The sequence below is a fragment of the Salvelinus fontinalis genome, chromosome 4, assembly GCF_029448725.1.
Source record: "Salvelinus fontinalis isolate EN_2023a chromosome 4, ASM2944872v1, whole genome shotgun sequence".
Taxonomy (NCBI): Eukaryota; Metazoa; Chordata; class Actinopteri; order Salmoniformes; family Salmonidae; genus Salvelinus; species Salvelinus fontinalis.
In genome coordinates, this window is record NC_074668.1 from 8,717,639 (window position 1) to 8,745,585 (window position 27,947).

The following is a 27,947-nucleotide window of genomic DNA, read 5'->3' on the forward strand; positions in this document are numbered from 1 at the left end:
GTGGAGTTAGTCGATAAACTGTTGTTTTTTCCGGCTGCAATTATTTCTCTCCTGCTATGTAAACAATGACCGAATTACAGATAAGGACGAAATTTAAATTACAGATGTGTTGATTTATGCTCTTAACCTATATCCCCCAGTAATAACCAATCCCGTGCGACTCGTGCTTTCCTTGACCTGCATGGCACAGCAGGGGTTCTTGAGAGGGAGCCGTGTTTCTTTTTACACTACCTTACATAAAGCTCTCTGAATTCATTCAAACATATAAATATATATTTGTACTTATTTGCAAATATATTTATTGGCCACTGTGAAATACTACGGCAAAGGAAAATGATCTAACGTCAGTCAACAAAGTGGATGGTCAACAAAATTATTCAATATAGGCGAGACCGGAAATGCTGTCCAGTTGTCGCCAATTTGACGTTTTCAGGCCCAGTTCCATTTCAGTCTCTAGTCTCTTATTCTTCAATCCCTTTGATGCACTGGACTTGAAAGCTCTTAATATATCACATTAATTCGATGGCCTATCATGATAATGTATGTATCAAACACAATTTTGATCTTACCTTTCAAGTAACTTCAGGTTTGCAAACAGCTAAGGAATAAAGCAGTAGGGAAGGGAGTCTCGTTACCGAAATGGAATCGGACGTGTATCGTACGCCTTTTCCAGTAAATCCGACATTCTGGAATTCTGAATTCTCTATACTCACGGCGAAGCTTGACCAGACAGCTAGCTTGTTGAAACTCACATTTCAACTCTCTTTAGATTTGTTTTATATCTTATATCCACCGGTTGTTGATAATTAAAAGGCGAATTGTTATAAAATACGATCTACTACGTGATCCCAGGTCGGCGTAAGGTAATTTCGGATATTTTTTATTATTGGGTAAACTGACGCGCTCTCCATAACATGAAACAACATCATGTCTGCGTGTAACGGAGTTAGCTAGAAAGCCAAATATAGCTTGCTGGCAAGTAGCCTAGTAGAATTTGGTTAAACTCTAAACTAGTTATCTAACGTTATAGTGAAGTTGTTATTATTATGGTATTGGTCTAGATACATTTTGTACAGAATCATTGGTGTGTAGGTAGCATCAAGGCCTAACGTCAGCTACTTATCTAAAATTAGCCAAATTATAAAACGTTAACGTTAGCTAAAGTAAAGGCCATGGCATGTTTTGAAATACAATGTGTTATTATAATCATAACTAACCTTACTGGCTATCATGAGTTTGATAACCATTTACTTCTATTAATTTATGGTTAGCTATTTGAATATGAACATAGTTAACGTTAACTAACGTTAGTTTAGTAAACCAGGTATCAAAAACGGATTTAGCTATTTTTTATAGGCAGGGAACGTTAGATGGCTAGGTAGCCCCCCCACCCTACAATTGCATTAATGTCCTTAATACCTAATATTCAACCATTATTTACATTTTATAAATCTCCAGAAATTACATTTATTTTAACTGAACTAAGTTACGAAATACATTGTTAACAGTACTCACTGGTGTTTTGGATCGCTAAATGGAATGGCCCGTTACTACCTCTCTGTACTTGAACACATGCTAGCTACCTCAATGTGTTGATTTACAATAGTTATTTATCACTGAATAGTGTCAACTAACAAGCTAGTGCATGTAGGCTAGATAATATTATTAAGTGGATCTAGAATGGGAGGAACGGATCACTTTACTCAAAAACAATCTTTTGGTATCTTGTTCAATGGCCAATTTAGCATTTTAGCACTGTTTTCAAGATGGAGTACTTTCAGAACAGAGCTTCAACTGTGACCGTAAGGTTTTCCTCTAGCGTCCCAGCTCTGACTCAACATGACTTAAAATGCATAAAAAGGATGCGGTGTGAATTGTTCGACTTGTGTATTTAAAAATGCAATGACCATGTTCCTTTTCTCACTCGGCTGATTATTTACACAAGTGGAAGAATTAGTGCTGTGTTCAAGTGAGTTGCTGCTGCAAGCTTTTGAAGTTATACCCCTTTTCATTTAGGATACGTGCTAGCCTTATTATTCTGTCTGTCTCTCATTGTACTGTGTATTTTGATAGTGAGTTGTATTTTCCCCAGAAAGAGAACAGATAGAAAGACAGTGCTCATCTTTCACTTGAAGGAGGGAAGGAAGGAAGGAAGGAAGGAAGGGAACTCTAATTAGTTGGTCATGTTCCTAAGACTGCCAAGGACAGAAGCATACTGTTTCACATCCTTGGTTCCATGGCTCCACAGAAATGCATTACTGAACATAGTTCTCATCAAAAGCAATCAGTTGTGGTGTTTGTGGTCTCTAGGCATTTGATGCTGTAAGAGGAGTAGACATAGCAGCCAATATTGGTTCCTCTACTCTGCATTTACACTTCCTTCTCCTAATGGGACTTTGCACTTGTGTGTTTTATCACTTCTGTCTTCAGCGTGTCATTTTCCACAGAATTCTGAGGTCGTTTAGATGTGAAGGGTCACTTTATTATCCACATCTGGGGGGGGATGTGTGGAGCCAAACCATGCAATGTAAAACGGTCTTTTTTTACCTTTATTTAACTAGGCAAGTCAGTTAAGAATAGATTCTTATTGTCAATGTTAACTGCCTTGTTCAGGGGCAGAACAACAGATTTTTACCTTGTCAGCTCGGGGATTTGATTTTGCAACCTTTTGGTTACTAGTCCAACACTCTAACCACTAGGCTACCTGCTGCCCCATGTCTTTTTCATTGTTCAGAAGGGAGATCTGCTTTAGGGCTGGGCTCTACTTTTCCTCACCTGTAGAGTCTTTTATTTTCTAATAATATCAAACCCAGATAACTGCCTACAATGTTCCTTTAATGGATTTGGTAGAGATGGACACTCCTTTAAGTTACGGTTGTGTTATCATTGTAATGCAGGATGATAGGCCTGCTCAAGCTTGTCCCAGGGAACTGGACCAACTGGAGTGGAGTCATGGCAACATCACAACACAATGTTACATCTAATTTGATTTAACCCCAAATCTCTGTCTCGAGCACATAGATGCCTAAGGGCATTTTATAGTCTGCTCCCAGAACTGTTTCTGCTATCATGTCAACTCCTTGTATCTTTGGTATGACAGTGAATTGACATGATGGGACCAACAGATCTGGGACCAGGCTACATTTAACAGCTGTCGGATCATAGTTTGAGCCAGTTTGCTACAGCATGAAAATAATCCTGGAGCAACAAAACATGTGAATTAATATGTGGATTATAATTAATGGCCATTCATTTTGGAGGGGTTGATACATTTGTTTTATTTATTTGGGGTCATTCCACCTCAGAAAGTACAAGAACGATGATTCTGACACCCACCATCTGAGATTGTTCTGAAATTGTTTCTCTTCTTAGAAACAGATAAGATTTAGCATTCCTGCAGCATTATTTGTGGAAATATAATTTGATCTCTGAGAAATTAAGATAATTGATTTCACCCAAATTGGCCTTTTTAAATTTATAGGATTCATATAATATTCACTAAATAAAGTACCTAACATCCGATTTGGACCAAACCTTTTTATAACAATGAGTTAGACATGAGGAATCCAAAAAACTGGTCAAAAGCCACCCACGGACACACCGCACCAATTAGTAATTGAAACTGTTGGGTTTACAATGCTTTCAGAAAGTATTCATACCCCTTTACTTCTGATACATTTTGTTGTGTTACACCTTGAATTTAATATGTATTACATTTAGATTGTGATGTCACTGGCCTGAACAAAATACCCCATAATGTCTAAGTGGAATTATGTTTTTAGAAATTTCTACAAATTCATTAAAAACAAAAGGCTGAAAGGTCTTGATCCCTATTCAATCCCTTTGTTACGACAAGGCTAAATAAATTCAGGAGTAAAAATGTGTTTAACAAGTCACATAATAAGTTGCATGGACTCTCTGTGTCCAATAATAGTCTTTAATGTGATTTTTTTGAATGACTACCTCATCTCAGTACCCCACACATACATACAGATAATTGTAAGGCCCCTCAGTTGAGCAATGAATTTCAAACACAGATTCAACCATAAGGGAAGTGCACCTATTGGTAGATGGGTATATATATATATTTTTTAAAGCAGACATTGGTTATTACTTTGAGCATGGTGAAGTTATTAATTACACTTTGGATGGTGTATCAATACACCCAGTCACTACAAAGATACAGGCGTCTTTCCTAACTCAGTTGCCGGAGAGGAAAGAAACCGCTCGGGGATTTCACCATGAGGCCAATGGTGACTTTAAAACAGTTACATAGTTTAATGGCTGTGATAGGAGAACTGAGGATGGATCAACAACATTGTAGTTACTCCACAATACTAACCTAATTGGGAGTGAAAAGAAGGAAACCTGTACAGAATAAAAAATATCCCAAAACATACATCCTGTTTGCAATTAAGGCACTAAAGTAATACTACAAAAAAATGTGACAAAGCAATTAACTTTATGTCCTGAATAAAAAGTGTTATGTTTGGGGCAAATCTAATACGACACATTACTGAGTACCATTCTCCCTATTTTCAAGAATAGTGGTGGGAACACCTCTATGCTTGAAAATATGGAGAGTGGTGCTCAGGCACACACTTTGAAGACACTGTATGTCCCATTCAACATCCTGATAATACCAGGTTCTGACAACTAGATGTTGCTGTGAGGCTTCTGGGCCTGAGTAACACGCAGTTTACTTTGGGCACGTCAGTCAGGCGGAAATTCAGGATACTGCCCCCTATTAAATGACTAATTTCCCTAAAAAGGGGAGAGGACAAAAACATAACATTCCCTGAGAATACATTACATAGTGATGGGTTCTGTTTTCTTAACTTTTGAAATCATGAAATATAGTTATTCATGTCACTGAGGGAGAAAGGGGAATGTATAATGTTTACATTATGTCAGGATATGTTATTGTTACCCATCAGGGATCCTCTGGGAGGAGAAAAAACAACCTGGTACAAGTCACCACAGCTGTGAGTTGGGGAGGAGTGAGGAATTTGGGCAGAGGTCAGGTTAGATGAAGTGAGGAAGAACATATATCACTAATCTTCTGGATAGCAACAGAGGTGTATTGGCTGTTCAGATGTGTAAGGAGGGGCTCAGCATAGGATAAATTGTTAAATATCAGTGCTTGTGTGAATTTGGTCATTGTCTTATGCAGCTGTATGACCCAGTGGGTGAAAGAACATGGTTTGAGCATGATTAAGTGTCCGTGAGGTTTTTTCTCTGTTTATTTGGAACCGAATAATAGTATGAAGAAACCATACTACATGTCAGACATAGAGAACTGATACTATATACTCATTGGCTTTTGACCATTTCTTTGTTTTCCCCGTGTCTTACTCATTGTAAGAAAAAATTAGTCCAAATCAGATATTAGGTACTCTATTTATTGAATATTATATGAATCCTATAAATTAAAATGGCCAATTTTGGGTGCAATCAATTAGCATAATTGATTGCTTTCTCAGAGATTCAGAGATTACAAAATGTTGCAGGAATACTAATCTTTTCTGTTTCTAACTACAGAAATGATTTCAGAACAATATGAGATTGCTGATGTGACATGGAACAATCCTTAGGGCAAATCAAGTCTTGACATTTTAAAGTTGAAATTGCAAACTTTATAAGCCTTTTTTAAAGTTGTTTTAACGCTCGAATACACTACAAGTTTGCATTTCCTGTTGTGTAGGAACATTCTCAGCAATACAAGTCTGGTCATGTTAAGATCCTACATATGTACCACTGCAGTAAACACATCTGGCTATGTTCATGTGTAATGGAATAATGAAGAATTTGATCTTCATAGGCCTATCACTGTCTACTAAAAGCTCACTTCAACTTATTCACATGCATGTATTTACAGTCCTACGTTTCTCAAAACAAATCTAGCAATTTAATGACATTTTAAGCAGAGGCAAGTCAAGTCATCCAAAATGTTGTGGCTCCATGTAGGGCTAGGCTAGTCATAACAGCTTGTATCTTGTTAATTATTAGGCTATAGCAAGCGCTTACGAGTTCCCTCTGCTCTCTTTGTAAAGGGATGTGCACTAAGGCCTTGTGCCAGAGCTAGGCTACTGCAGGCAAATCTACTGTAGGGGAAATGGGAACAATTTGTCCGTGACATTTTTTTACTAGTGCACCTGCTAGTTGTATATTTATGCCGGTCACAGCATTTTTTTTTGTAGACTTTAAAGAAAACATGACTTTCTCTTGTACGTAGTAGTCTAGTATTTGTTGCTACTCTTTCTCGAAATTGAAGTGGCTCTGCTGAATTCAAGTCGGAACAACCACGCCGACTTGTGCCACGTCATTATAGGGTGTCTGTAACTGGCATTGTAATTTTGGGGTTTCAGGTAAATCACATGATAAATTACGTGATGGAGAGACTAAGGCTCTTTTATTCATATTTTAATTTAGTCTAATATTATCTTATTGTGTGTGTCGACAGGGAAGTGCTGTTGTCTCCCGTTGCCATGTCTCAACTGCCGTTGCAGTGAACCACAGACTGCATCAGCTGGAAGGATCTAACTAACCACCATGCCAAGTCTGTTCTTCTGCATTCTGCTCCTGGGCCTGAGGGTCACAGAGAGCCAGGCCAGTGGTAAGTCTATCCAGTGAGATGGAATTAGTGTTTATAGTATATTATATAAGCCTTCTAATACGACGTTAGAAAGGTTACATGCACATAACAAGTAATAAAGCATCATAACGTTTTATTATCAGATAATATTGATGCTCAGGACTTGATAGAGTCACTAACTGAAGCGTTCTGTATTTGGGTTTTCAAACTGTTCGATGGGTCTGCAGGACTCGCACCTCCACAGCAAGTGAGGCTGGATGCAGACAAGGAAACACAAAAGCTGTCGGTCACATGGGAGGACAACCACGCCTCTACCTTTGACGTGGAGATTCTACGCACTGAACTCATGGAGATTGTGTTGAATGTAAGTGAAGTATTATGTTTGATCAAGACTGTGTTTAAATTTAAAAAGTATATTGTAGGCCTCCCGGGTGGCGCAGTGGTCTAGGGCACTGCATCGCAGTGCTAACTGCGCCACCAGAGTCTCTGGGTTCGCGCCCAGGCTCTGTCGCAGCCGGCCGCGACCGGGAGGTCCGTGGGGCGACGCACAATTGGCATAGCGTCGTCCGGGGTAGGGAGGGTTTGGCCGGTAGGGATATCCTTGTCTCATCGCGCTCCAGCGACTCCTGTGGCGGGCCGGGCGCAGTGCGCGCCAGCCAAGGGGGCCAGGTACACGGTGTTTCCTCCGACACATTGGTGCGGCTGGCTTCCGGGTTGGAGGCGCGCTGTGTTAAGAAGCAGTACGGCTGGTTGGGTTGTGCTTCGGAGGACGCATGGCTTTCGACCTTCGTCTCTCCCGAGCCCGTACGGGAGTTGTAGCGATGAGACAAGGTAGTAATTACTAGCGATTGGATACCACGAAAATTGGGGAGAAAATGGGATAAAAAAAATAAAAAAAATAAATAAAAAAAAGTATATTGTAACAGATCCTTACGTTTTCTTAGCGTCGGTAGACTACATGTTAAATTGTAGTGTCTTGCTCCTCAGTCGTGTCTCTTGACTGGAGCACATGCTATTGTCACGGGTGGGATCTGAACCCTGGTCTCCCGCTCAGGAAACCAACGTCTTAACAATTCGACTATTTGTTTTTGGTAGGAGACAGTGGGTGTAACAGAAGACCAGAGCACAGGGAAGCATCAATGGAACTGGACCTCTCCAGTACCCCTGGAGTGTACCTCTCTGTCGGTCAAAGTGCGCTCTAGAGACGGCCAAGATGTCAGCGAATGGAGTTCTCAACAGATACTTCCAGGTTGGTCTCTCTCTGCACACGGGGGGGGGGGGCTTGCAACACTCCCTATATGTTGTTTTTCCTAGAGGAGGGTAAGATTCACGCCATCAGATGGGAATGAGCACATATCCGGAATCCTCCAAACAGAATTTCTGGAAAAACTGGGTATTTTGGGGAAAGTTCCTGGAATTTTGCAAGAAAAACAGGAAAATCACATTTTCACCAATAGCATTATGTACTCAGAAAACAAAAGGTGTGGTGAGCTGGACATGTCCTTTTTATGGACAGAATTGTTTTGATGCCTTTTTAGATCCCAGTAATGTCTGGTGGTTTAGGAGGATTTGATGACGATGTGAGTGGATGGGTGTGGTATGGTGTCGTGGTTTTTGCAGACCTACTCAAACTAATTGCTCCTCTGGAATAAATTAAGTGTTTTTACAGTGGGGCAGGCCTATGCAGCCATAATCAGCGTTTCTTCTGCATAGAAAAGTATTGAGCAGGTCGCCTAAGTGTTTTTTTTGTGGCCGGCTATGTCCAAACAGTAAAAAAAAAACATTCACTGTAAACTTAAAGTAATAATACTGTGTGTGTGTATGTATGTAAATACACATGTATGTGTGTATATAACCGATGTGAAATGGCTAGCTAGTTAGCGGGGTTCACGCTAATAGCGTTTCAATCGGTGGTGCCACTCGCTCTGAGACCTTGAAGTAGTTGTTCCCCTTGCCCTGCAAGGGCAGTGGCTTTTGTGGAGCGATGGGTAACGATGCTTCGTGGGTGTCAGTTGTTGATGTGTGCAGAGGGTCCCTGGTTCGAGGTGAGGAGAGGGACGGAAGCTATACTGTTACATGTATGTATGTATGTACAGTTGAATGTGTGTGTGTGTGTGTGTGTGTATGTACAGTTGAAGTCGGAAGTTTAGAATGATTTATTTCAGTTTTTATTTCTTTCATCACATTCCCAGTGGGTCAGAAGTTTACATACATTCAATTAGTATTTGGTAGCATTGCCTATAAATTGTTTAATTTGGGGTCAAACGTTTCAGGTAGCCTTCCACAAGCGTCCCACAATAAGTTGGGTGAATTTTGTCCCATTCCTCCTGACAGAGCTGGTGTAACTGAGTCGGGTTTGTAGGCCTCCTTGCTCGCACAAGCTTTTTCAGTTCTGCCCACAAATTTTCTATGGGATTGAGGTCAGGGCTTTCTGATGGCCACTCCAATACCTTGACTTTGTGTCCTTAAGCCATTTTGCCACAACTTTGGAAGTATGCTTGGGGTCATTGTCCATTTGGAAGACCCATTTGGGACCAAGCTTTAACTTCGTGACTGATGACTTGAGATGTTGCTTCAATATATTCACATCATTTTCCATCCTCATGATGCCATCTATTTTGTGAAGTGCACCAGTCCCACCTGCAGCAAAGCACCCCCACAACATGATGCTGCCACCCCTGTGCTTCACGGTTGGGATGGTGTTCTTCGGCTTGCAAGCATCCCCCTTTTTTCTCCAAACATAACGATGGTCATTATGGCCAAACAGTTCTATTTTTGTTTCATCAGACCAGAGGACATTTCTCCAAAAAATATGATATTTTGTCCCCATGTGCAGTTGCAAACCATAGTCTGGCTTTTTTATGGCGGTTTTGGAGCAGTGGCTTCTTCCTTGCTGAGCGGCCTTTCAGGTTATGTCGATATATGACTAATTTCACTGTGGATATAGATACTTTTGTACCTGTTTCCTCCAGCATCTTCACAAGGTCCTTTGCTGCTCTTCTTGGATTGATTTGCACTTTTCTCACCATAGTACGTTCATCTCTAGGAGACAGAATGATGGCTGTGTGGTCCCATGGTGTTTATACAGATGAACGTGGTACCTTCAGGCGTTTGGAAATTGCTCCCAAGGATGAACCAGACTTGTGGAGGTCTAAAAAAAACATTCTGAAGTCTTGGCTGATTTCTTTTGATTTTCCCATGATGTCAAGCAAAGAGGCACTGAGTTTGAAGGTAGGCCTTGAAATACATCCACAGGTAAACCTCCAAATGACTCAAATGATGTCAATTAGCCTATCAGAAGCTTCTAAAGCCATGACATAATTTTCTGGAATTTTCCACGCTGTTTAATTGCACAGTCAACTTAGTGTATGTAAACTCCTGACCCACTGGAATTGTGATACAGTGAATTAGAAGTTAGATAATCTGTCTGTAAACAATTGTTGAAATTACTTGTCATGCACCAAGTAGATGTCCTAACCGACTTGCCAAAACTACAGTTTGTTAGTTTTCATGACTTCAACCTAAGTATATATATATAACTGTGTGTGTGTGTGTGTGTGTGTGTGTGTGTGTGTGTGTGTGTGTGTGTGTGTGTGTGTGTGTGTGTGTGTGTGTGTGTGGAAAAGATAAAAGCTCGACAGGCAGGGGTATTATTTTGTCATGGCATGGTGCCCATATTGATTTTGTTATGTTCAAGTCATTCAGATACCAAAAGGTGTAGAATTGCAGGTAGGCCTAATTAGCTTTAAAACAAGTATATTTTATTTACGCCACATGGCAAAATGTGTAGAATTGCAGGAAATGTGCATTAAAACAGCTAAATAAGAGGGCCTCTTCAGTGTTCAGTCAGCGACCGTACCATTGGTGATGCCCACCACTCCATTTTGATCTCCATTTTTTTTTTTCTCCCAGGGTTGGACCTCCCGGACAACACAAACTCACAAATGTACCCAGAGGGGAAAACGGTTCCCGTGGGCAGCAACATGACGTTCTGCTGCATCGTGGAAGAGGGTAAACAGTTTGGAAGCCTGTGGTACAAAGACACACTTGTGAAAGAGAACATGCTGAGTAGGCGGACCTACGCTATCACAATGACCAATCAGGGCCCGTCCAACCCCTCCGGGACCAATGTGGTCTGCAGCAACGAGAAGAAAATGATTATCGCCGGCGCTGTTGTGTTTGTGGGGTGTAAGTCCACTTTGTAGTGTTGCTTCTACTCTCTCGTACTGTCGTGTTCAATGTAGAATTCCCTACATGCAAACCCTCAAACTTTCACTAGTAGTGAATCAATCGCGGCTAAGCTGCATTGTATGTCTTATCTATTGTATGCGAATGTCTATTGGCTAAACATGTTGAGATTTTCCTTGACCATATCCCCCCCCCCCCCCCCCACCATCTCTAGACCCCCCTCTGCCCAGTGACTTGGTGTGTGAAACCCATGACCTGATCTCTGTGGACTGTCAGTGGTCAAAGGGCCGAGATACCTACCTGTTTGGAAAGACCCGTCAGACGTACTACACCCTGAATGGAAGGTACAGTCTTACAAACATTCACATTTCATCCTCTATGTTTCCTGAAGGTGCAATATGCAGAAATCACTCTGCCATTTCCTGCTTGATAAAATTTGAATAATTCTCCTAATTTCAGTTTGTGAGAAAACAAGCACTCGGAGTGTAGAGAATCATTTTAACCATCTAAACCGCTGTGAAATATATTTTCAATTACCAAAATATTTTAATTTCAGCTGTTTGAAACTGGTGTACAAAACTGAAAGTAAATGAGCAAAAACTAAACTTAAGCATGGGAAGCAGAGAAATAGTGCACATAGATCTACCGCTTCTTAGACCTGTTTTCAATGTGAATGACAGATCTATAACTCACATTTCTATGTGAATTTGGTTGGGTCGCCCAAAAAAGTAACATATTGCAGCTTTAGATATGTCTGTGTTGCAAATGGTCTCTTGTCAAAAGTAGTGCACTGTATAGGAAATAGGATGTAATTTAGGACTCGTCCCTATTGCATAACTTGGCTATTGGAGGGGGGAAAAAGCTTCCAATAATGTCTACTTTCATCCATTTTCTTTGCCATTTGGAATGTTCAGGAACTGCCCCAACGTCAGGAACAGCAACATGCGTTGTGGTTTGGAGCAGTGGGATGGTAACTGGACCCTAGTCGCACGCAACTTGCTGGGCGAGTTCAGGCTTACAGACGCTGCCGAGCTGGGTCACAGAGGTAAGTGCTGCTGTTCGATACAGTCTCATTATTATTAAATATTATTAATATTAGAGGACTGTATGTAAACCTCAATACAACAAGTCCACAGCATCAGCAGTGCTGCAGAGCAAGGTCTTTAAACACTCTTTTGAATGTAATGTTTTTGCCAGTCCGCCCAGTGGCCCCTGTGAATTTGACCACCCCAGAGGTCTATAGCTGGAATGCCAGTGTGGGTTGGCTCTGGAAGTATAATGGTTACGAGAGGCTGTCCCTTATCTGCCAGGTGCAACGGACCAGCCACTTGAACAGCAGCACGGTGAGTGGACTTAAAGGGGATTATTTATCCAATATACATGTTTGGGTTACATTAAAGGACAAGTTTGTTTGTTTCTTTTTTTGCGATTTTCACTTGGTTTTGAGAAACTTACCCTATCAGCTAAGTGAAATTGCAAAACAGGTGTCTGTCTGGGCACTTTTATAACATGCCATTTACATCAAATGGAGATTTGGTTGAAAAAAGCAAACGGGTCCTTTTAATCTTACCTTGAGTTGTCTCTGTAAGCCAGTAGTGACAGCATCCACAATAATATGTTGTTTTCCTTTAATACAGGCAGTAGCTAACATGATTTAGCATCATCCTCCAAAATGGATGTAAATCCAAAATCCCTGATGTTACCAAACGTCCTCACAAATGTGTGTGATACATTTTTGGAATGTTATTTAAATTATAAGGGAGTAAGGAAGTAAGGAGTTAGCTATTTAAGGGGGAAATTGGAACATCTCAAAATATTCAACCACTACCACCTTTATTCTATTCTATTTCAACGAGGGGGTGACCCTGAAAACATGTAGGAAAGGATCCTGTGAATAGGTATATGACATTGAAATAGTTTATTGTATTCTTATGGCTTTGTGTTGTCTTTAAAAAAATTAACGAATCTAGCAAACCTACACTGGTTACGGACTGAACACAGTGGTACTGAAGGACATGCAGCCCGATGAAAAGTACAGCGTTAAGGTTCGCTGTGGATCCCAGAAGAACTTCTGGAAATGGGGAGAGTGGAGTTTGCCGCTGAGTTTCCAAACCAAAATGGACCGTAAGCACACACCCCTGTCATTGGAGATATTTTTGTGAACATTATTTTATTTAAATATAAATAGTGGTATTGAGATGAAATGCTATACAGAGGTATACACTGACAGAGATTATATATATATCATACTAAACATCTAAGAGAAATGCAACAATCACAGTAACATTTAACTCTGAAATGAGACTTGACATTCCATTGACTAGGAGCTGCCTTTGACCTGGTCATGACGCATTGTTTGGTTACATGGCATTGCTGTTTCCACTCATACTGCTTTCATTAGACAATAGGAAAACACTGAAATACAGAACTAAACACTATTTTTAAAGATGGAATTCTGCAGTAGGGGAAACGGCGCCACTAGCGGCTCCACTACCATTGCTATTGTTTTTGTTTTGTTGAGGAAGCAGAGCTGGGGAGCATGGTGCATCATGGTAAAACATGTTGCAGTACATATGCTACTGTTCTGTCACACGTGTCAGGGGGGAAAACAGTGTTCATTGTTTGCAGTAACTTCTTTGTTGTAATGTCACCAACGGCCGTGGCAGTTTCACCATTAAGGATTCCCAGCTTTAAAGCTCTTGTTTTTTTCTCCTGTGCCTGTGCCAGGCCCTGTTGCTCCTGACATATGGCTGTGGATGGACAGCGACAACCTAGGCCGTGTTTTGTGGAAAGTGAGTACTACCTAGCTGCTTATCATAATATTCTGTGTGTCTGAGTGGTCATGTGAGAAAGTAGCTACAATACTAAGGACTTTTTCCAGACTAGTCCTGGATTTAAAAGCACTTTCAATAGAAATACTCCATTAAGCATCTTTTTTTTGTCCAGCACGAGCCTTAATCTGTGTCTGCCAAACTATTCCTAAATGTACTCCTCACCGGCTATCTATTTCTCCTCAAGCCTCTAACAAAGAGCGAGAGCCACGGCCAGATCAGCGGTTATGAGGTGATCCTGTGGAGCCCCGAGGAGAACAGCCAACAGACTCTCACCCTCCACCAGAGTGTGTTTAGTCTCCCCATCAACGTGACTGACCGCGGGAGTAAAGTCACGGTCACCGCTCGGAATCCTGCAGGAGTCTCCCTCCCAGCGAACGTTGTCATCCCCAGACACTTGCCAGGTAAGAATGGGGGGAAAAGGGCTGTCATCCCCAGACACTTGCCAGGTAAGAATGGGGGGGGAAAGGGCTGTCATCCCCAGACACTTGCCAGGTAAGAATGGGGAGAAAAGGGGTCCGAATTCAGCATCTCAGAATAGGACTCCGGATCTAAGATCAGTTTGGCTTTTGAAATCATCAATGATAGGGCACTCCTGCTCTGAGCCGCTTTATGAATACTTGCCATAGCACTCTCTCCTTTACACATGTAACTTTTTAAAAGTGATGCATGTTGGGAAAAATAGGGCTCTTGGACTGAGACTGAGCTCCGACTATCTTTTAGATGCAGAGGACACCACCATCTCCAGGGTCGCATTCAATGGCAGTGGGTTTCCCCTGTCCTGGGTGGCCCACGCTAACGCTAGCTGTGGCTACGTGGTGGACTGGTACAACACTAGCTGCACACAGGACTGCAATGTGGAGTGGACCAGGGTGGCAGCGGACAACACCAACACCATGGTTCAATCCGGTAAGTCTGGGATGAGAACTTTTTTTTTTCTCAAGTTTACATAATCGATTTAGTGTGTGACTGGCCCATCTGCATTTGCCAGAAAGCCAGTGTATCACGGAGTGTGTCTCAATAAATGCTTTTTTCTCCTTCGCAGGTAACTTTTTTGCAGGAGTGAGATACACGTTCTCTTTGTATGCCTGTTCATCGGAGTCCACTGTGTTGCTAGAGAGGTGGCATGGGTACATGCAGGAACTGGGTAGGTTGGCTGACAATTGAAGGACTGCAATTGAGCATATTGTATTAGTCTTTTCTGGGATATTTTACTCCAAAAAACACATTTGAGTATTTTGTTCGTTAATACACTACGCTTGTCTTAAAACCTCTTTGGGCTAGGCGTGTCTCAAGCGACCCACCTCGACAACATCCGGTGAAATTGCAGAGCGCCAAATTCAAATGACAGAAATCATAATATTAAACTTTCATGAAAATACAGGTGTCATACATCATTTAAAAGCTTAACTTCTTGTTAACTCAGCCGCGTTGTCAGATTTCAAAAAGGCTTTACGGCGAAAGCATACCATGCGATTATCTGAGGACAGCGCCCCGCATACAAAAGCATTAAAAACATTTTCCAACCAAGCAGATGCATCGCGAAAGTCAGAAATAGGGATAAAATAAATCCCTTACCTTTGAAGATCTTCATCTGGTTGCAATCACAAGGGTCCCTGTTACATAACAAATGGTCCTTTTGTTCGATAAAGTCCTTCTTTTATATCCCAAAAAAGTAAGTTTATTTGGCGCGCTTCATTCGATAATCCACCAGTTTCCACTCGTTCAAAATGCATACAAAATGAATCCCAAACGTTACCAATAAACTTGGTTCAAACATGTCAAACAACGTTCCTAATCAATCCTCAGGTACCCTAATATGTAAATTAAAAATAAAATTGAAGACGGAAAATAGTATATTCAATACCGGAGATAAATATCCAAGTGCGCGCCTTCACCGGAGAGTGTCACAATCATTTTCCAACCAAGCAGATGCATCACGAAAGTCAGAAATAGCGATAAAATAAATTGCTTACCTTTGAAGATCTTCATCTTTTTGCAATCCCAAATGTCCCAGTTACACAATGAATGGTCGTTTTGTTCGATAAAGTCCTTCTTTAATATCCCAAAAATGTCAGTTTATTTGGCGCGTTTGATTCAGAAATACACCTGTTCCAACTCGCCCAACATGCCTACAAGGGAATGTAAAAAGTAACCTGTAAAATTGATCCAAACATTTCAAACAACGTTTCTAATCCAACCTTAGGTACCCTAATATGTAAATAATCGATCAAATTTAAGACGGAATAAACTGTTTCCAATACCGGAGAAAAACAACGAGGAATGCGCAGTCATTCACGTGCACCAAAATACTAGAGTCCTTCTGAGTGCCACTTAGAAAGAATACGAATACTTCTTCATTTAAAAAAAAAAAAAAAACTTCAAACAATTTCTAAAGACTGTCGACATCTAGTGGAACTGCAATCTGGGTCCTAATAATTCGGCTTCCCCATAGAAAAGCATTGGAAAGTCGAATGACCTCCAAAAAAAAAAGTCCTGGATGGATTGTCCTCGGGGTTTCGCCTGCCAAATCAGTTCTGTTATATTCACAGACATTATTTTAACAGTTTTAGAAACTTTTGTGTTTTCTATCCAATACTACCATACATATACATATCCTAGCTTCTGGGCCTGAGTAACAGGCACTTTACTACTTTACTTGGGGACCTCAGTCATCCAAAATTCTGAATACTGCCCCCTATCCCTAAAAAGTTAAAGTATATATTAAATTGCTTAGATCATAGGAATCACTGTGCTGCCATATTTATATACCTATCCAAGGCCTTAGATACTGTCAACCATCCCCTACTCATTCAATGGTTGTCTCCTGTCAGACAGGAGACCATGTGTGCTTTCTGATGGTGTCAAGTTACCTCGATATTACTAAAGGTGTCCCGCAGAGGTCAATTTTGCGACCTGACCTCTTTACTAATTATATAAATAATATTGGGCTATTTGCAAAGACCTGTAACATTCCTCAGTATGCAGATGACACTTACGTACTCTATTGTCCCTACGGCTGACTAGGCTATGTTGGAGCTGCAATCAGATTTTGTCCCTTGTTGATTTACAATTGTTACTTAATGCGGGAAAAACTAAATGTTATGTTTTCTTGTAGCAATATTTTAGATGGCTTACACATTTATGCATTGGATGGTTCTTTCATCGAGCATGTTCCAGCCTATAGATATTTGGGCTTTTGGAATGACAATAATTAGACGTTGTCACGTTCCTGACCTGTTTTCTGTTGTTTTTGTATGTGTTTAGTTGGTCAGGGCGTGAGTTGGGGTGGGCATTCTATGTTATGTGTTTCTATGTTGGGTTAAGTGTGTTGCCTGATATGGTTCTCAATTAGAGGCAGGTGTTTGACGTTTCCTCTGATTGAGAACCATATTAAGGTAGGCTGTTCTCACTGTTTGTTTGTGGGTGATTGTTGCTGTGTCTGTGTTTGTGCACCACACGGTACTGTTTCGTTTTGTTTAGTCTGTTCGTGCGTTCTTCGTTTTATGTTAGTTTGCATGTTCAGGTCTGTTGACGTCGTTTGTTGTTTTGTAGTTTGTCTTGTATTTTCGTATTCGTTATTATAATTAAATTCATTATGTCTACATACCTCGCTGCGTGTTGGTCCGATCCATGCTCCTCCTCGTCTGAGGAGGAGAACGACTTCGACAGCCGTTACAGACGTTTAAAAAACATACGGATGAGCTAGTTAAGAAGCTGAGATTTAAAGTAGGCTTCTTTTATAGAAATAGATCGTGCCTCTCCCTAAACAGCAGGAAGCAGATTGTACAGTCAACTTTCCTGCCAGTTCTTGACTATATGGTGACACTATTTATTGGAATGCAGAAGCCACTACTCTTAAACCTTTGGATGCCGTCTACCATAGTGCCCTTCACTTTACCACAGGAGACAGTTTTTAATATGCGTCACTGCATCCTGTATCAAAAGATTCACTGGTCGTCATTAATGTCCGTAGAGCATTCCATGACTCCATTTTTGTTTACAAATCTCTACAACAGAAGTTTCCAAGCTACCTCACTTCACTGTTAAAATATAATAACATGAGATACCAAACACGTTCACAGGGATGGTTAACTCTCAAGGTTCCACTAGTAAGTATCGATCTACAGTGGCAAGAAAAAGTATGTGAACCCTTTGGAATTACCTGGATTTCTACATGAATTTGACCTGATCTTCATCTAAGTCACAACAATAGACAGACACAGTGTGCTTAAATTAAAAAGTAAAGTATGTGAACCTAAAAAAAAGTATGTGAACCCCTAGGCTAATGACTTCTCCAAAAGCTAATTGGAGTCAGGAGTCAGCTAACCTGGAGTCAAATCAATGAGACGAGATTGGAGATTTTGGTTACAGCTGCCTTCCCTATAAACACTCACAAAATTGGAGTTTGTTATTCACGAGAAGCATTGCCTGATGTGAACCATGCCTCGAACAAAAGAGATCTCAGAAGACCTAAGATTAAGAATTGTTGACTCTGTACACTTTATGTGTACAGAGTCAACAGTCAGTCCACGGTATGACAAATGGTCTATAAATGGAGAAAGTTCAGCCCTGTTGCTACTCTCCCTAGGAGTGGCCGTCCTGCAAAGATTACGGCAAGAGCACAGCGCAGAATGCTCAATGAGGTTAAGAAGAATCCTAGTGTGTCAGCTAAAGATTTACAGAAATCTCTGGAATATGCTAACATCTCTGTTGACGAGTCTACGATACGTAAAACACTAAACAATAATGGTGTTCATGGGAGGACACCATGGAAGAAGCCGCTGCTGTCCAAAAATAACATTGCTGCACGTCTGAAGTTCGCAAAAGAGCACCTGGATGTTCCACAGCGCTACTGGCAAAATATTCTGTAGACAGATGAAACTAAAGTTGAGTTGTTTGGAAGGAACACACAACACTGTGTGTGGAGAAAAAAAGTGTATAGCACACCAATATCAAAACCTCATCCCAACTGTAACGTATGGTGGAGGGAGCATCATGGTTGGGGCTGCCTTAGGGCCTGGACAGCTTGCTATCCAGAAAATACTCCTTCTGGAGTGACCCAGTCAGAGTCCTGACCTCAACCCGATTGAGATGCTGTGGTATGACCTCAAGAAAGCGGTTCACACCAGACATTCCAAGAATATTGTGGCACTGAAACAGTTTTGTAAAGAGGAATGGTCCAAAACTCCTCCTGACCGTTGTGCAGGTCTGATCCGCAACGACAGAAAACATTTCGTTGAGGTTATTGCTGCCAAAGGAGGGTCAACCAGTTATTAAATCCAAGGTTTCACATACTTTTTCCACCCTGCATTGTGAATATTTACAAGGTGTGTTCAATAAAGACATGAACAATTATAAATGTTATTAGTTTAAGCAGACTGTCTATTGTTGTGACTTAGATTAAGTTCCTAAAATTTTATGATCAATTTATGTAGAAATCCAGGTAATTCTAAAGAGTTCATATACTTTTTCTTCCCACTGTTGGTAAATCCTCCTTCAGTTTTAGTGCTGCTCATTTTTGGAAAACTCTGGTCTCTCTGGGACAGTTTAGGACTTCAGTGTTGAGTGGATTTAAAGATAATTGCAACTGTTTGGATTGAATATAATTAATTGTATTTGTGGTGTTTGAAGTTGTAGTATTGATTCTGTATGTCATTTTTATGGATAATTTAGAGTTTGTGGTATTGTTGTCCTCAGGGTAGCATTGTAAATGACTCCCTGGTCTCAATGGGTTCCCCTGAACAAATCAAATAAAAACAACATATGGTCTCAACAGTTTAAGATAAATCAAAGTGTGCTGATGAAGCGTTTTGCGTCATATGATGCATTTTCTATTTCCACACTTTCCTTCTGTGTACTAAAAGTGCTCTATCTACAGTAGCAAACCTGACGGCTTACGTGTACAATGTTATGGGACAGTATCAACAGTGGACTAATGAACAAAATACTCAAATGTGTTTTGAGTGAACTATCCCTTTAAATATCTCCTTGTCACATCTGACCCTCCCTCTCCCCTCCTTTGCAGTCCCGTCTCGGACCGTCCCCAGGCTGTCACCCAACCAGGAGGGCTCTGACGTCCAGCTGACCTGGGATCAGATTCCACTGGAGCATCAGAGAGGCTTCATCCTGGGATATACCGTCTACCTGACCAACGCATCCCACCTCACACTACTGGGTAACCCTTCACCCCTAACCCTGCCGGGTAACCCTTCAGACTTTACCCTACTGGGTAATTCTTCGAACTAGACCACAGGTGTCAAACTCATTCCACGGAGGGCCGAGTGTCTGCGGGTTTTCGCTCCTCCCTTGTACTTGATTGATGAATTAACATCACTAATTAGTTAGGAACTCCCCACACCTGGTTGTCTAGGGCTTTATTGAAAGGAAAAACCAAAAACCTGCAGACACTAGGCCCTCCGTGGAATGAGTTTGACACCCCTGAACTAGACCCTGGGCCTGGATTTATAAACATCTCAGAGTAGGAGTGCTGATCTAGGATCAGACCCCCCCCCCCCCCCATCTAATGTTATTCAATACGATATGAATCAAATAAATATAAAAGGCTAAACTGATCCTAGATCAGCTCTCCTACTGTAGGACACTTTAGGAATTTTTGTCATTCAGTTAATCATTGACAGAACACTGGTCTGAGCTAGCTAGGTCCCAAGGCTGTAATCAGAAAAACTCTGCCTCACACTGTGTATTATAGAGCTGGGCCATATGGACAAAATCGGTATCGTGACAAATTGTCACATTTTTAGCTATAATTATGAATCTGCGATAAATTACAATACATTTTTGAGGGGGGGATGCTAGAGCTGGGCGATTAATTTTAACTATTTTGCTCGATAACAACAAAACAATTAAGGTTTTAATGGAGTTAGGCCTACTTTACATTAGCATCAGGGCTCTCAATTTTTTTTCAGTGCCAAGTAAGACAACTGAGATGGTAGCCTATGATGATAAATAAAAAAGCTATTTCATCTTACATATCCAGAAAATGCATGATGGATATTTTGATATGCAACCTGTCAACATACCATAGGATCCAGAATTATCCAATTTTTATTTTTGCCTCATCAGAGAATTTGCCAACATCTTTGTGCACATTGGACTATAATCTATATTATACACCACCTGAGGAAGGGGGAACTCAGAACACTTAGCTAGATTGATTAATCAATCTAGCAACAATATCATATTTGGAGTTAGCAATCGGCCTACATGGCTATCAGTAAATGTAGACTAATGTCCTACAGAACTTTCCAGCGCTAGGCCTAGGCTATTTGTTGGAGAACAATTCACTGCAAATTGCGCGCTCCGCCCAACTCGGCTCTGCGGGCGCATCAAGACCATACTAACTACAGCGTACTCCGGTTGTGAACTCGATATTAAGAGGTGAGAAATATATGATATACTCACAGAAAGCTCTGACTAGAATAACAGTAGTTGCTTTGAAAACGTTTTATTGTTGCCGCAATAGCATTATAAGCAACGGTCATGTGATTGTGCTTCTCAGAATGCATCTCTCAGTCCTCTGTGCGCACAGTGAGGAGAGGGAGTGAGTGAGTAGCTGACAGCCAAACGGGGACAGGAAGATGGTGTCATAGCAGGAATCAACATAATGCATAAGCTATTACTACTGTTGATCAGATCATGGTTCTAGAACAGTTTAGAGCAACGTTGTGTAGCAAAATCATCGGATATTATCGGCGTAAGCAAAATGCATTTTTTTTCATTTTTATTTTTATCCCATTTTCTCCCCAATTTCCGTGGTATCCAATCGCTAGTAATTACTACCTTGTCTCATCGCTACAACTCCCGTACGGGTTCGGGAGAGACGAAGGTCGAAAGCCATGCGTCCTCCGAAGCACAACCCAACCAGCCGTACTGCTTCTTAACACAGCGCGCCTCCAACCCGGAAGCCAGCCGCACCAATGTGTCGGAGGAAACACTGTGTACCTGGCCCCCTTGGTTGGCGCGCACTGCGCCCGGCCCGCCACAGGAGTCGCTGGAGCGCGATGAGACAAGGATATCCCTACCGGCCAAACCCTCCCTACCCCGGACGACGCTATGCCAATTGTGCGTCGCGTCACGGACCTCCCGGTCGCGGCCGGCTGCGACAGAGCCTGGGCGCGAACCCAGAGACTCTGGTGGCGCAGTTAGCACTGCGATGCAGTGCCCTAGACCACTGCGCCACCCGGGAGGCCCGCAAAATGCTTTGTTAAGACGATTTTAATGTCGTTGTCGGTAATTTTAGGTTTATCGTCCCAGCTCTATACATACATATACTGTACATACATCAGTGGAGGCTGTTGAGGGGAGGACGGCTCATAATAATGGCTGGAATGGAGCAAATGGAATGGCATCAAACCATGTGTTTGATGTATTTGATACTATTCCTCTCTAGTCATTACCACGAGCCAGTCCTCCCCAATTAAGGTGCCACCAACCTCCTGTGACCATACATACATACATACATACATACATACATACATACATACATACATACATACATACATACATACATACATACATACATACATACATACATACATATAGCCCTCAACAAAGACATATCAGTGGGCTGTGTTTAAGCCTCTCAACCTGAGGAACTCACCAGTGGTAACCATGGACAACATCTATGTTTCCTCTCTCTCTGATTGACAGCCAACATCACAGATCCACAGCTCACCAACCACACAGTCAGGAACCTGGTCCTAGGTTCCTACAAGTTCACTGTCAAGGCCTACACCGCAGCAGGGGAGGACGGAGGCGCCACAGTGTCCATCTCACTGGAGCCATACAGTATGTTCTGTCAACATTCTCACAGCTGTTTTTAGGCCTCGCAGTATGTTCTGTCAATGTTCTCACAGCTGTTTTTAGGTCTCACAGTATGTTCTGTCAATGTTCTCACAGCTGTTTTTAGGCCTCACAGTATGTTCTGTCAACATTCTCTCACAGTTCTCACAGCTGTTTTTAGGTCTCACAGTATGTTCTGTCAATGTTCTCACAGCTGTTTTTAGGCCTCACAGTATGTTCTATCAACATTCTCTCACAGTTCTCACAGCTGTTTTTAGGTCTCACAGTATGTTCTGTCAATGTTCTCACAGCTGTTTTTAGGTCTCACAGTATGTTCTGTCACAGTTCTCGCAGCTGTTTTTAGGTCTCACACTATGTTCTGTCAATGTTCTCACAGCTGTTTTTAGGTCTCACACTATGTTCTGTCAATGTTCTCACAGCTGTTTTTAGGTCTCACAGTATGTTCTGTCACAGTTCTCACAGCTGTTTTTAGGCCTCACAGTATGTTCTATCAACATTCTCTCACAGTTCTCACAGCTGTTTTTAGGTCTCACAGTATGTTCTGTCACAGTTCTCACAGCTGTTTTTAGGTCTCACAGTATGTTCTGTCAATGTTCCCACAGCTGTTTTTAGGTCTCACAGTATGTTCTGTCAATGTTCTCACAGCTGTTTCTATGCCTCAGTTTTTTACAGTATGTTCTCTCACATTTGTTTGTTGTACTCTTGGATTAGAATTGATCAGTGCTGTAAGTAATGTGTTAGTATTTGACTGCTAGTATGTGTAGTAGTCATTCTGTGAGTTTCATGGCAGTGGTTTTAGTCTGCTCCGATTGAACCAGGATGCAAGATATGTAAAAAATAGTTTTATTTCTCCAGCACAGCACCATAGCATCTCTAATATTTCCCTTTCTTTCCTGTAGCCTATTGGCTGATCATGGAGATCCTGGTTGCTCTGGGCGCCATGACCTGTCTCCTCATCGTCATCACCATCGCTTGCTACAGGAAGAGGAAATGGTAGGCTCGTGTTTCTCACTGCTTTGGCAGAGTCAAAAGGAATAAGTTGAAGTTGCCCGTAGAGACGCTGATCTTGGGTCACTTTTGCATTTACCAGCCATTAATGGTTATAAAGCCATGGGATTGGGGGAGGGGAAGCTGATCCCATGTCTGAACCTAGAGGAAACTTCACCCCGGAGCCAGTAAACTGAATCACCAACACCAGATTGTCTGTTATAATTAAGCAGTAAGGCCCGAGGAGGTGTGGTATATGGTCAATATACCACGGCTAAGGGCTGTTCTTATGCACGGCGCAAAGCAGAGTGCCTGGATACAGCGCGTAGCTGTGGTATATTAGCCATATCACAAACCCCCGAGCAGGAAAAATAAATGTTTTGTCATATCCATGGTATACGGTCTGATATACCATGGCTTTCAGCCAAATCAGCATTCAGCACTCGATCCACCCAGTTTATAAACAGAGAATAATGTTCTGTTTTTTGTTTTTCATGAAAAGGGTGAAGAAGGCCTTCTACCCTGAGATTCCAGAACCCAAGCTACCAGGAGAATGGGGGATAACACAGGTAAGCTCTCTGTTCTCATCCAATCAGTGTGGCCTAATCCCTTCTAGTCACTGGGTTCTCTTTCTCCATCTTCACCATCTTGTGGAAAACATGATGCCAGGCACAGGACTAATATGTGTTTGTTTCCAGGGGACGTTGGACGTGAAGCCCTCGCCCCACAGCATGGTGCACATCGTGGAGGACTCTGTGTGGGATTCCAGCAAGGAAGCTCTAGTGACCGTTCCCGAGGAGGACGAGGAGGGTACAGGCGACGAGGCGGCCGACACCGACGAGCCCAACTCGCTTCGCTACTACAACCAGGTGGTGGAGGAAGGCTCTCCCTCCCAGCGTCGTCCTCATGCTTCCGACTCCTCAGCCTCCTCCACCGGCTCCATGGACTCAGGACACACCGATGTTACCTACACCGGCATCCAGACCTCGGCCTGCTCCCTGGCCCCCATGGCCCACTTCCAGCCTCAGCCTGATGCATCTCAATGCGTTGGCGGTGGAAGTTACCGGCCCCAAATGCAGTCTGCATCATGCCCTGAGGAGCCCCAAACTGGCCCTGAGGAGCACGTTCAGCCCCCTGTGGGCTCTTTTGGAGGGTACCAGCCCCAGTGCTCCTGGAAACAGGACTCTCCCGAGGCTGATGGCGACGGCGGCGGCTTGGACCAAGCCTGCCTGGGCAGCCCTACCTCGGTCACCTCCTCCCAGTTCCTGCTCCCTTATGACACCTCAGAGGAGGGCAAGGAGCACCCGTCATCAGCAAGTACCTGGTTCCACAATCTCCTGACAGGAAAACCCTGAGGCAGCCCAATGTCATGACGACGAGTCATGAGCTTCACGTCCAATTCGCCACTGCCTTCTCTCACCTTCCCTACCGGCATTTGTTGATGTTACAATACACATTTCAATGTTATGTTTCTAAGCTCATGTTGGTGTGAATCTGCAAATGGACACTCTTAAGAGAACACTAATTACACTAATCCTAGTTTTGCTGGACTGCATTTGTGGAGATTGAGCAGTTTGTGCTACTGAAAGAGTTGAAGGCATTCCTGTTCAAAGAAAGTTGACAGCATTTTCTAAAACATATGCCCTGAAAATCACCATGACGTCTGCTACACATACTAGCAGTTAGATTCTAACATTATTAATGAAAAGGTCTGAATTACTTATTGTTGTCCTCTGGAACTTTCTGGAAATAGCAAATATTCACTGAAATAAGCTAGTAGTATATGAAAAAATGTACTATCATGTTATATTTTGTTGTGTATTTTTGTGTTTTCGTTCTAAGCCAGGGGCATCAGAAGGTGTTAAATGTGGAAGATAAGTTAGTTCCCCCCCATTGTTTTAAGTATGCATTTGAAAAACACCACTTTTCACTTGCACATTCTAAGATATAACACAGTTTTTTCTGTGTTTTGCATGGTTGTATTGTTAGATATAGTGCAGATATGTTGGGCCTCCACCATTGAACTGTTGATTGTTCTACAGCCCTTTACCAAATCACGTCTTGACAGTTTAAACAAACATAAGTGTTGCCTTGAAAATGTTGTGCTTCCAATCATTTTGGCCTGTTTTGACAAACCTTCTTTGCCTTGTAGATAGATATGGGGTATCAAAACAACTGAACACATTATGCAGATTTGCATCATGGGATTTGGAGTTTACCCTCCAAGGCAGTGGGATATGGATATAGAGGTAATCCTCCATAATAGTGCAACGCAGGCTTGGGGTCAATTTCAATGTAGTCAATTCAGGAAGTTAACTCAAATTGCAATTAAACATTTCCTCAATGCTTTTCAACGAAAAGGAATTGGACTTTTCTGTTTACTTTCCTCAATTGAAGTGGAATTGACCCCAAGCCTAGCGCAGTTTAAAAATAGATTATTGTCCAACGGTTTTACTTTGAAATAGTAATTAACACTATCTTTGGCATTATTCAGACATACTACATATGCCTATGGAATTGTTACTGTGAAGGCACATGCACTACGTAAATACAGGCTTGGGAGTTATTGTTTGAGAACAGCTGTTCTAAGTTAGCCTGAATCGCTAGTTGCAGTGGTTGCAGTAGATTTGCTGTGAGTGCCTGTTGATGTGTTTCAGGGAGATCCAGATGATCTGGATATAGTGTATTATAAACTGGCTGGTTCGAGCACTGAACGCTGATTGGCTGAAAGCCGTGGCATATCAGGTTATGACAAAACATTACTTTTCACTGCTCTAATTACGTTGGTAACCAGTTTATAATAGCAATAAGGCAGCTCGGAGGTTTGTGGTATATGGCCAATATACCACGGCTAAGGGCTGTATCCAGGCACTCAGCGTTGCGTTGTGAAAAGAACAGCCCTTAGCCGTGGTACATTAGCTATATACCACACCCCCTGGGGCCTTATTGCTTATAGTATTTCCTGGGTTGTTGTCAGAGAATACAGGACAATCTGGGAGCTGGTGTAAAACTTTCCAGCGAACATTGATATCTTGTCGTAGCCTGGTCCCAGATCTGTTTATGCACTTGCCAGCTCCATTGACAAGGAGCTTGGCATGATGTCACTCTTCCATTTTCTGAGCACCTCCAGCAACAAAGCTTTGAGTACTACTGTGACATATGTGGAAGGTTAATAGATGAACCATAATAAATGGTTTTAATAGACACGCTCCTTTGAAGTTGTCTTCAGAGTGTTAGAGACTAACCTAATGCTATGCGTTAACATTTTGTTGATTTTGTTTAACTCTGCACTTTTCCTCTTGCTCGGAAGTTAGTTATTTTTCTTTTTATATATCGTAAATTGTGTATTTCCTATCTTCTCTGTCTCACCACGACTCTGTTCTGGAGTTCTAGAAATCTAGTTTTTTTGGGGGGGGGGTCAACAGACAATGTATCCATCTTGTTAGGTCTGTTACGTTACAGGGTTTGAATGAAGCCATATCACTCACTCTGATGTAAGATATGTATTTGTCCAAACAGTCCTTGTAATGGAATTACTGACAGCTTCAGCTTGCTTGGGTTGTGTTGTAGGGATTTATAGTGATAGGAATCGTGATGTCTGCTAATGGCTCATGGCTTCTTGTTTTGCCTGTAAGTTTGTGCATGTTGTATAAGCTATTAACCATTTTAGAGTGGAATTTCCTTCAACATCAAAATAATGAAGATATATATATACTATATACTACTTAATATGTAAACACTAATAATGACATTGTGCTTGACTCATGTCTTTCAGAAAATGATGCAGCTCTTATTCTTAACACTGAAAATGCTTGGTTTGGTTATGCCCCAAATGGTACCCAATTCACTATATAGTGCACTGCTCTACATAGGGAATAGAGACACACAGTGGAGGTTTCATAATACCCATAAAACTTGCACAAGACAGTTCACAGAATTTAACTTTTAAAGAAATGTAGCCAATTTATTCATTACTACATTTAAGTAACATTAGATTAATCCAGAGATTCTTACCTTTGCCTCGATTCGGTAGTCTCGTCCAGATCATCATGGCATTTGTAGATAGCCACATTAGCATCTAATTAGCATTTCATTTTGGGTGGGTGACTATATTGATAAAAGTCACCTTGTCCTAAAGAGATTTACACAGTTACCAAAACATCACACAAGGGTAAGCCTACATGAAACACAGCCCTTATTTTAAGTGTTTCTCAAATCTACCATGGGAAAAATGAATGGTGTAAAAAATGTTTGGAACCATTTCCCTGTTTTGACGGCTAGGTATTATGACTCAATGTGGTACTCTATAGGGTCCCATTTTGGGAAGCAGCCTTGGTTTATTGGAGGAAAACACTGAACATTTCTTCAGGAAGATTATCAACTGAACAAAATTAGAACACTACTTGTAAACACTGCTAAGTGCGAACACTGCAATGTAACCTGTTTTTAAGGCAATAAAGAAATGTAAACCTCTTACTGTCAATTATTTTACAACAAGAAACTCAGACATATATATTGTA

General features: G+C 41.6%; 1 protein-coding gene across 2 annotated transcripts; it reads left to right on the forward strand.

The window, feature by feature from the left end:
* The first annotated feature begins 663 nt into the window (after positions 1-663).
* lifra (LIF receptor subunit alpha a) lies at positions 664-27,900 on the forward strand. 2 transcript variants are annotated; one of them, XM_055918685.1, is made up of 18 exons: positions 664-863; positions 6,464-6,616; positions 6,823-6,959; positions 7,691-7,844; positions 10,508-10,783; positions 10,998-11,127; positions 11,698-11,828; positions 11,981-12,126; positions 12,754-12,907; positions 13,511-13,575; positions 13,802-14,018; positions 14,338-14,523; positions 14,660-14,761; positions 19,643-19,792; positions 22,288-22,425; positions 23,340-23,433; positions 23,930-23,996; positions 24,126-27,900. In XM_055918685.1, the coding sequence occupies exons 2-18, from the start codon at positions 6,553-6,555 to the stop codon at positions 24,780-24,782; spliced, it is 2,868 nt and encodes a 955-aa protein (XP_055774660.1). In that variant the 5' UTR covers positions 664-863; positions 6,464-6,552; the 3' UTR covers positions 24,783-27,900. The 2 variants fall into 2 exon arrangements, with proteins under 2 accessions (XP_055774660.1, XP_055774661.1); XM_055918686.1 differs by having other exon boundaries at positions 14,344-14,523.
* Positions 27,901-27,947: the final 47 nt, after the last annotated feature.

Coding starts and splice junctions, on each gene's coding strand:
- lifra (XM_055918685.1), top strand. CDS start 6,553: ATGCCAAGTCTGTTCTTCTGCATTCTGCTCCTGGGCCTGAGGGTCACA. Junction 6,960..7,690: donor TCATGGAGATTGTGTTGAAT/GTAAGTGAAGTA, acceptor TGTTTTTGGTAG/GAGACAGTGGGTGTAACAGA. Junction 14,762..19,642: donor TGGGTACATGCAGGAACTGG/GTAGGTTGGCTG, acceptor CCTCCTTTGCAG/TCCCGTCTCGGACCGTCCCC.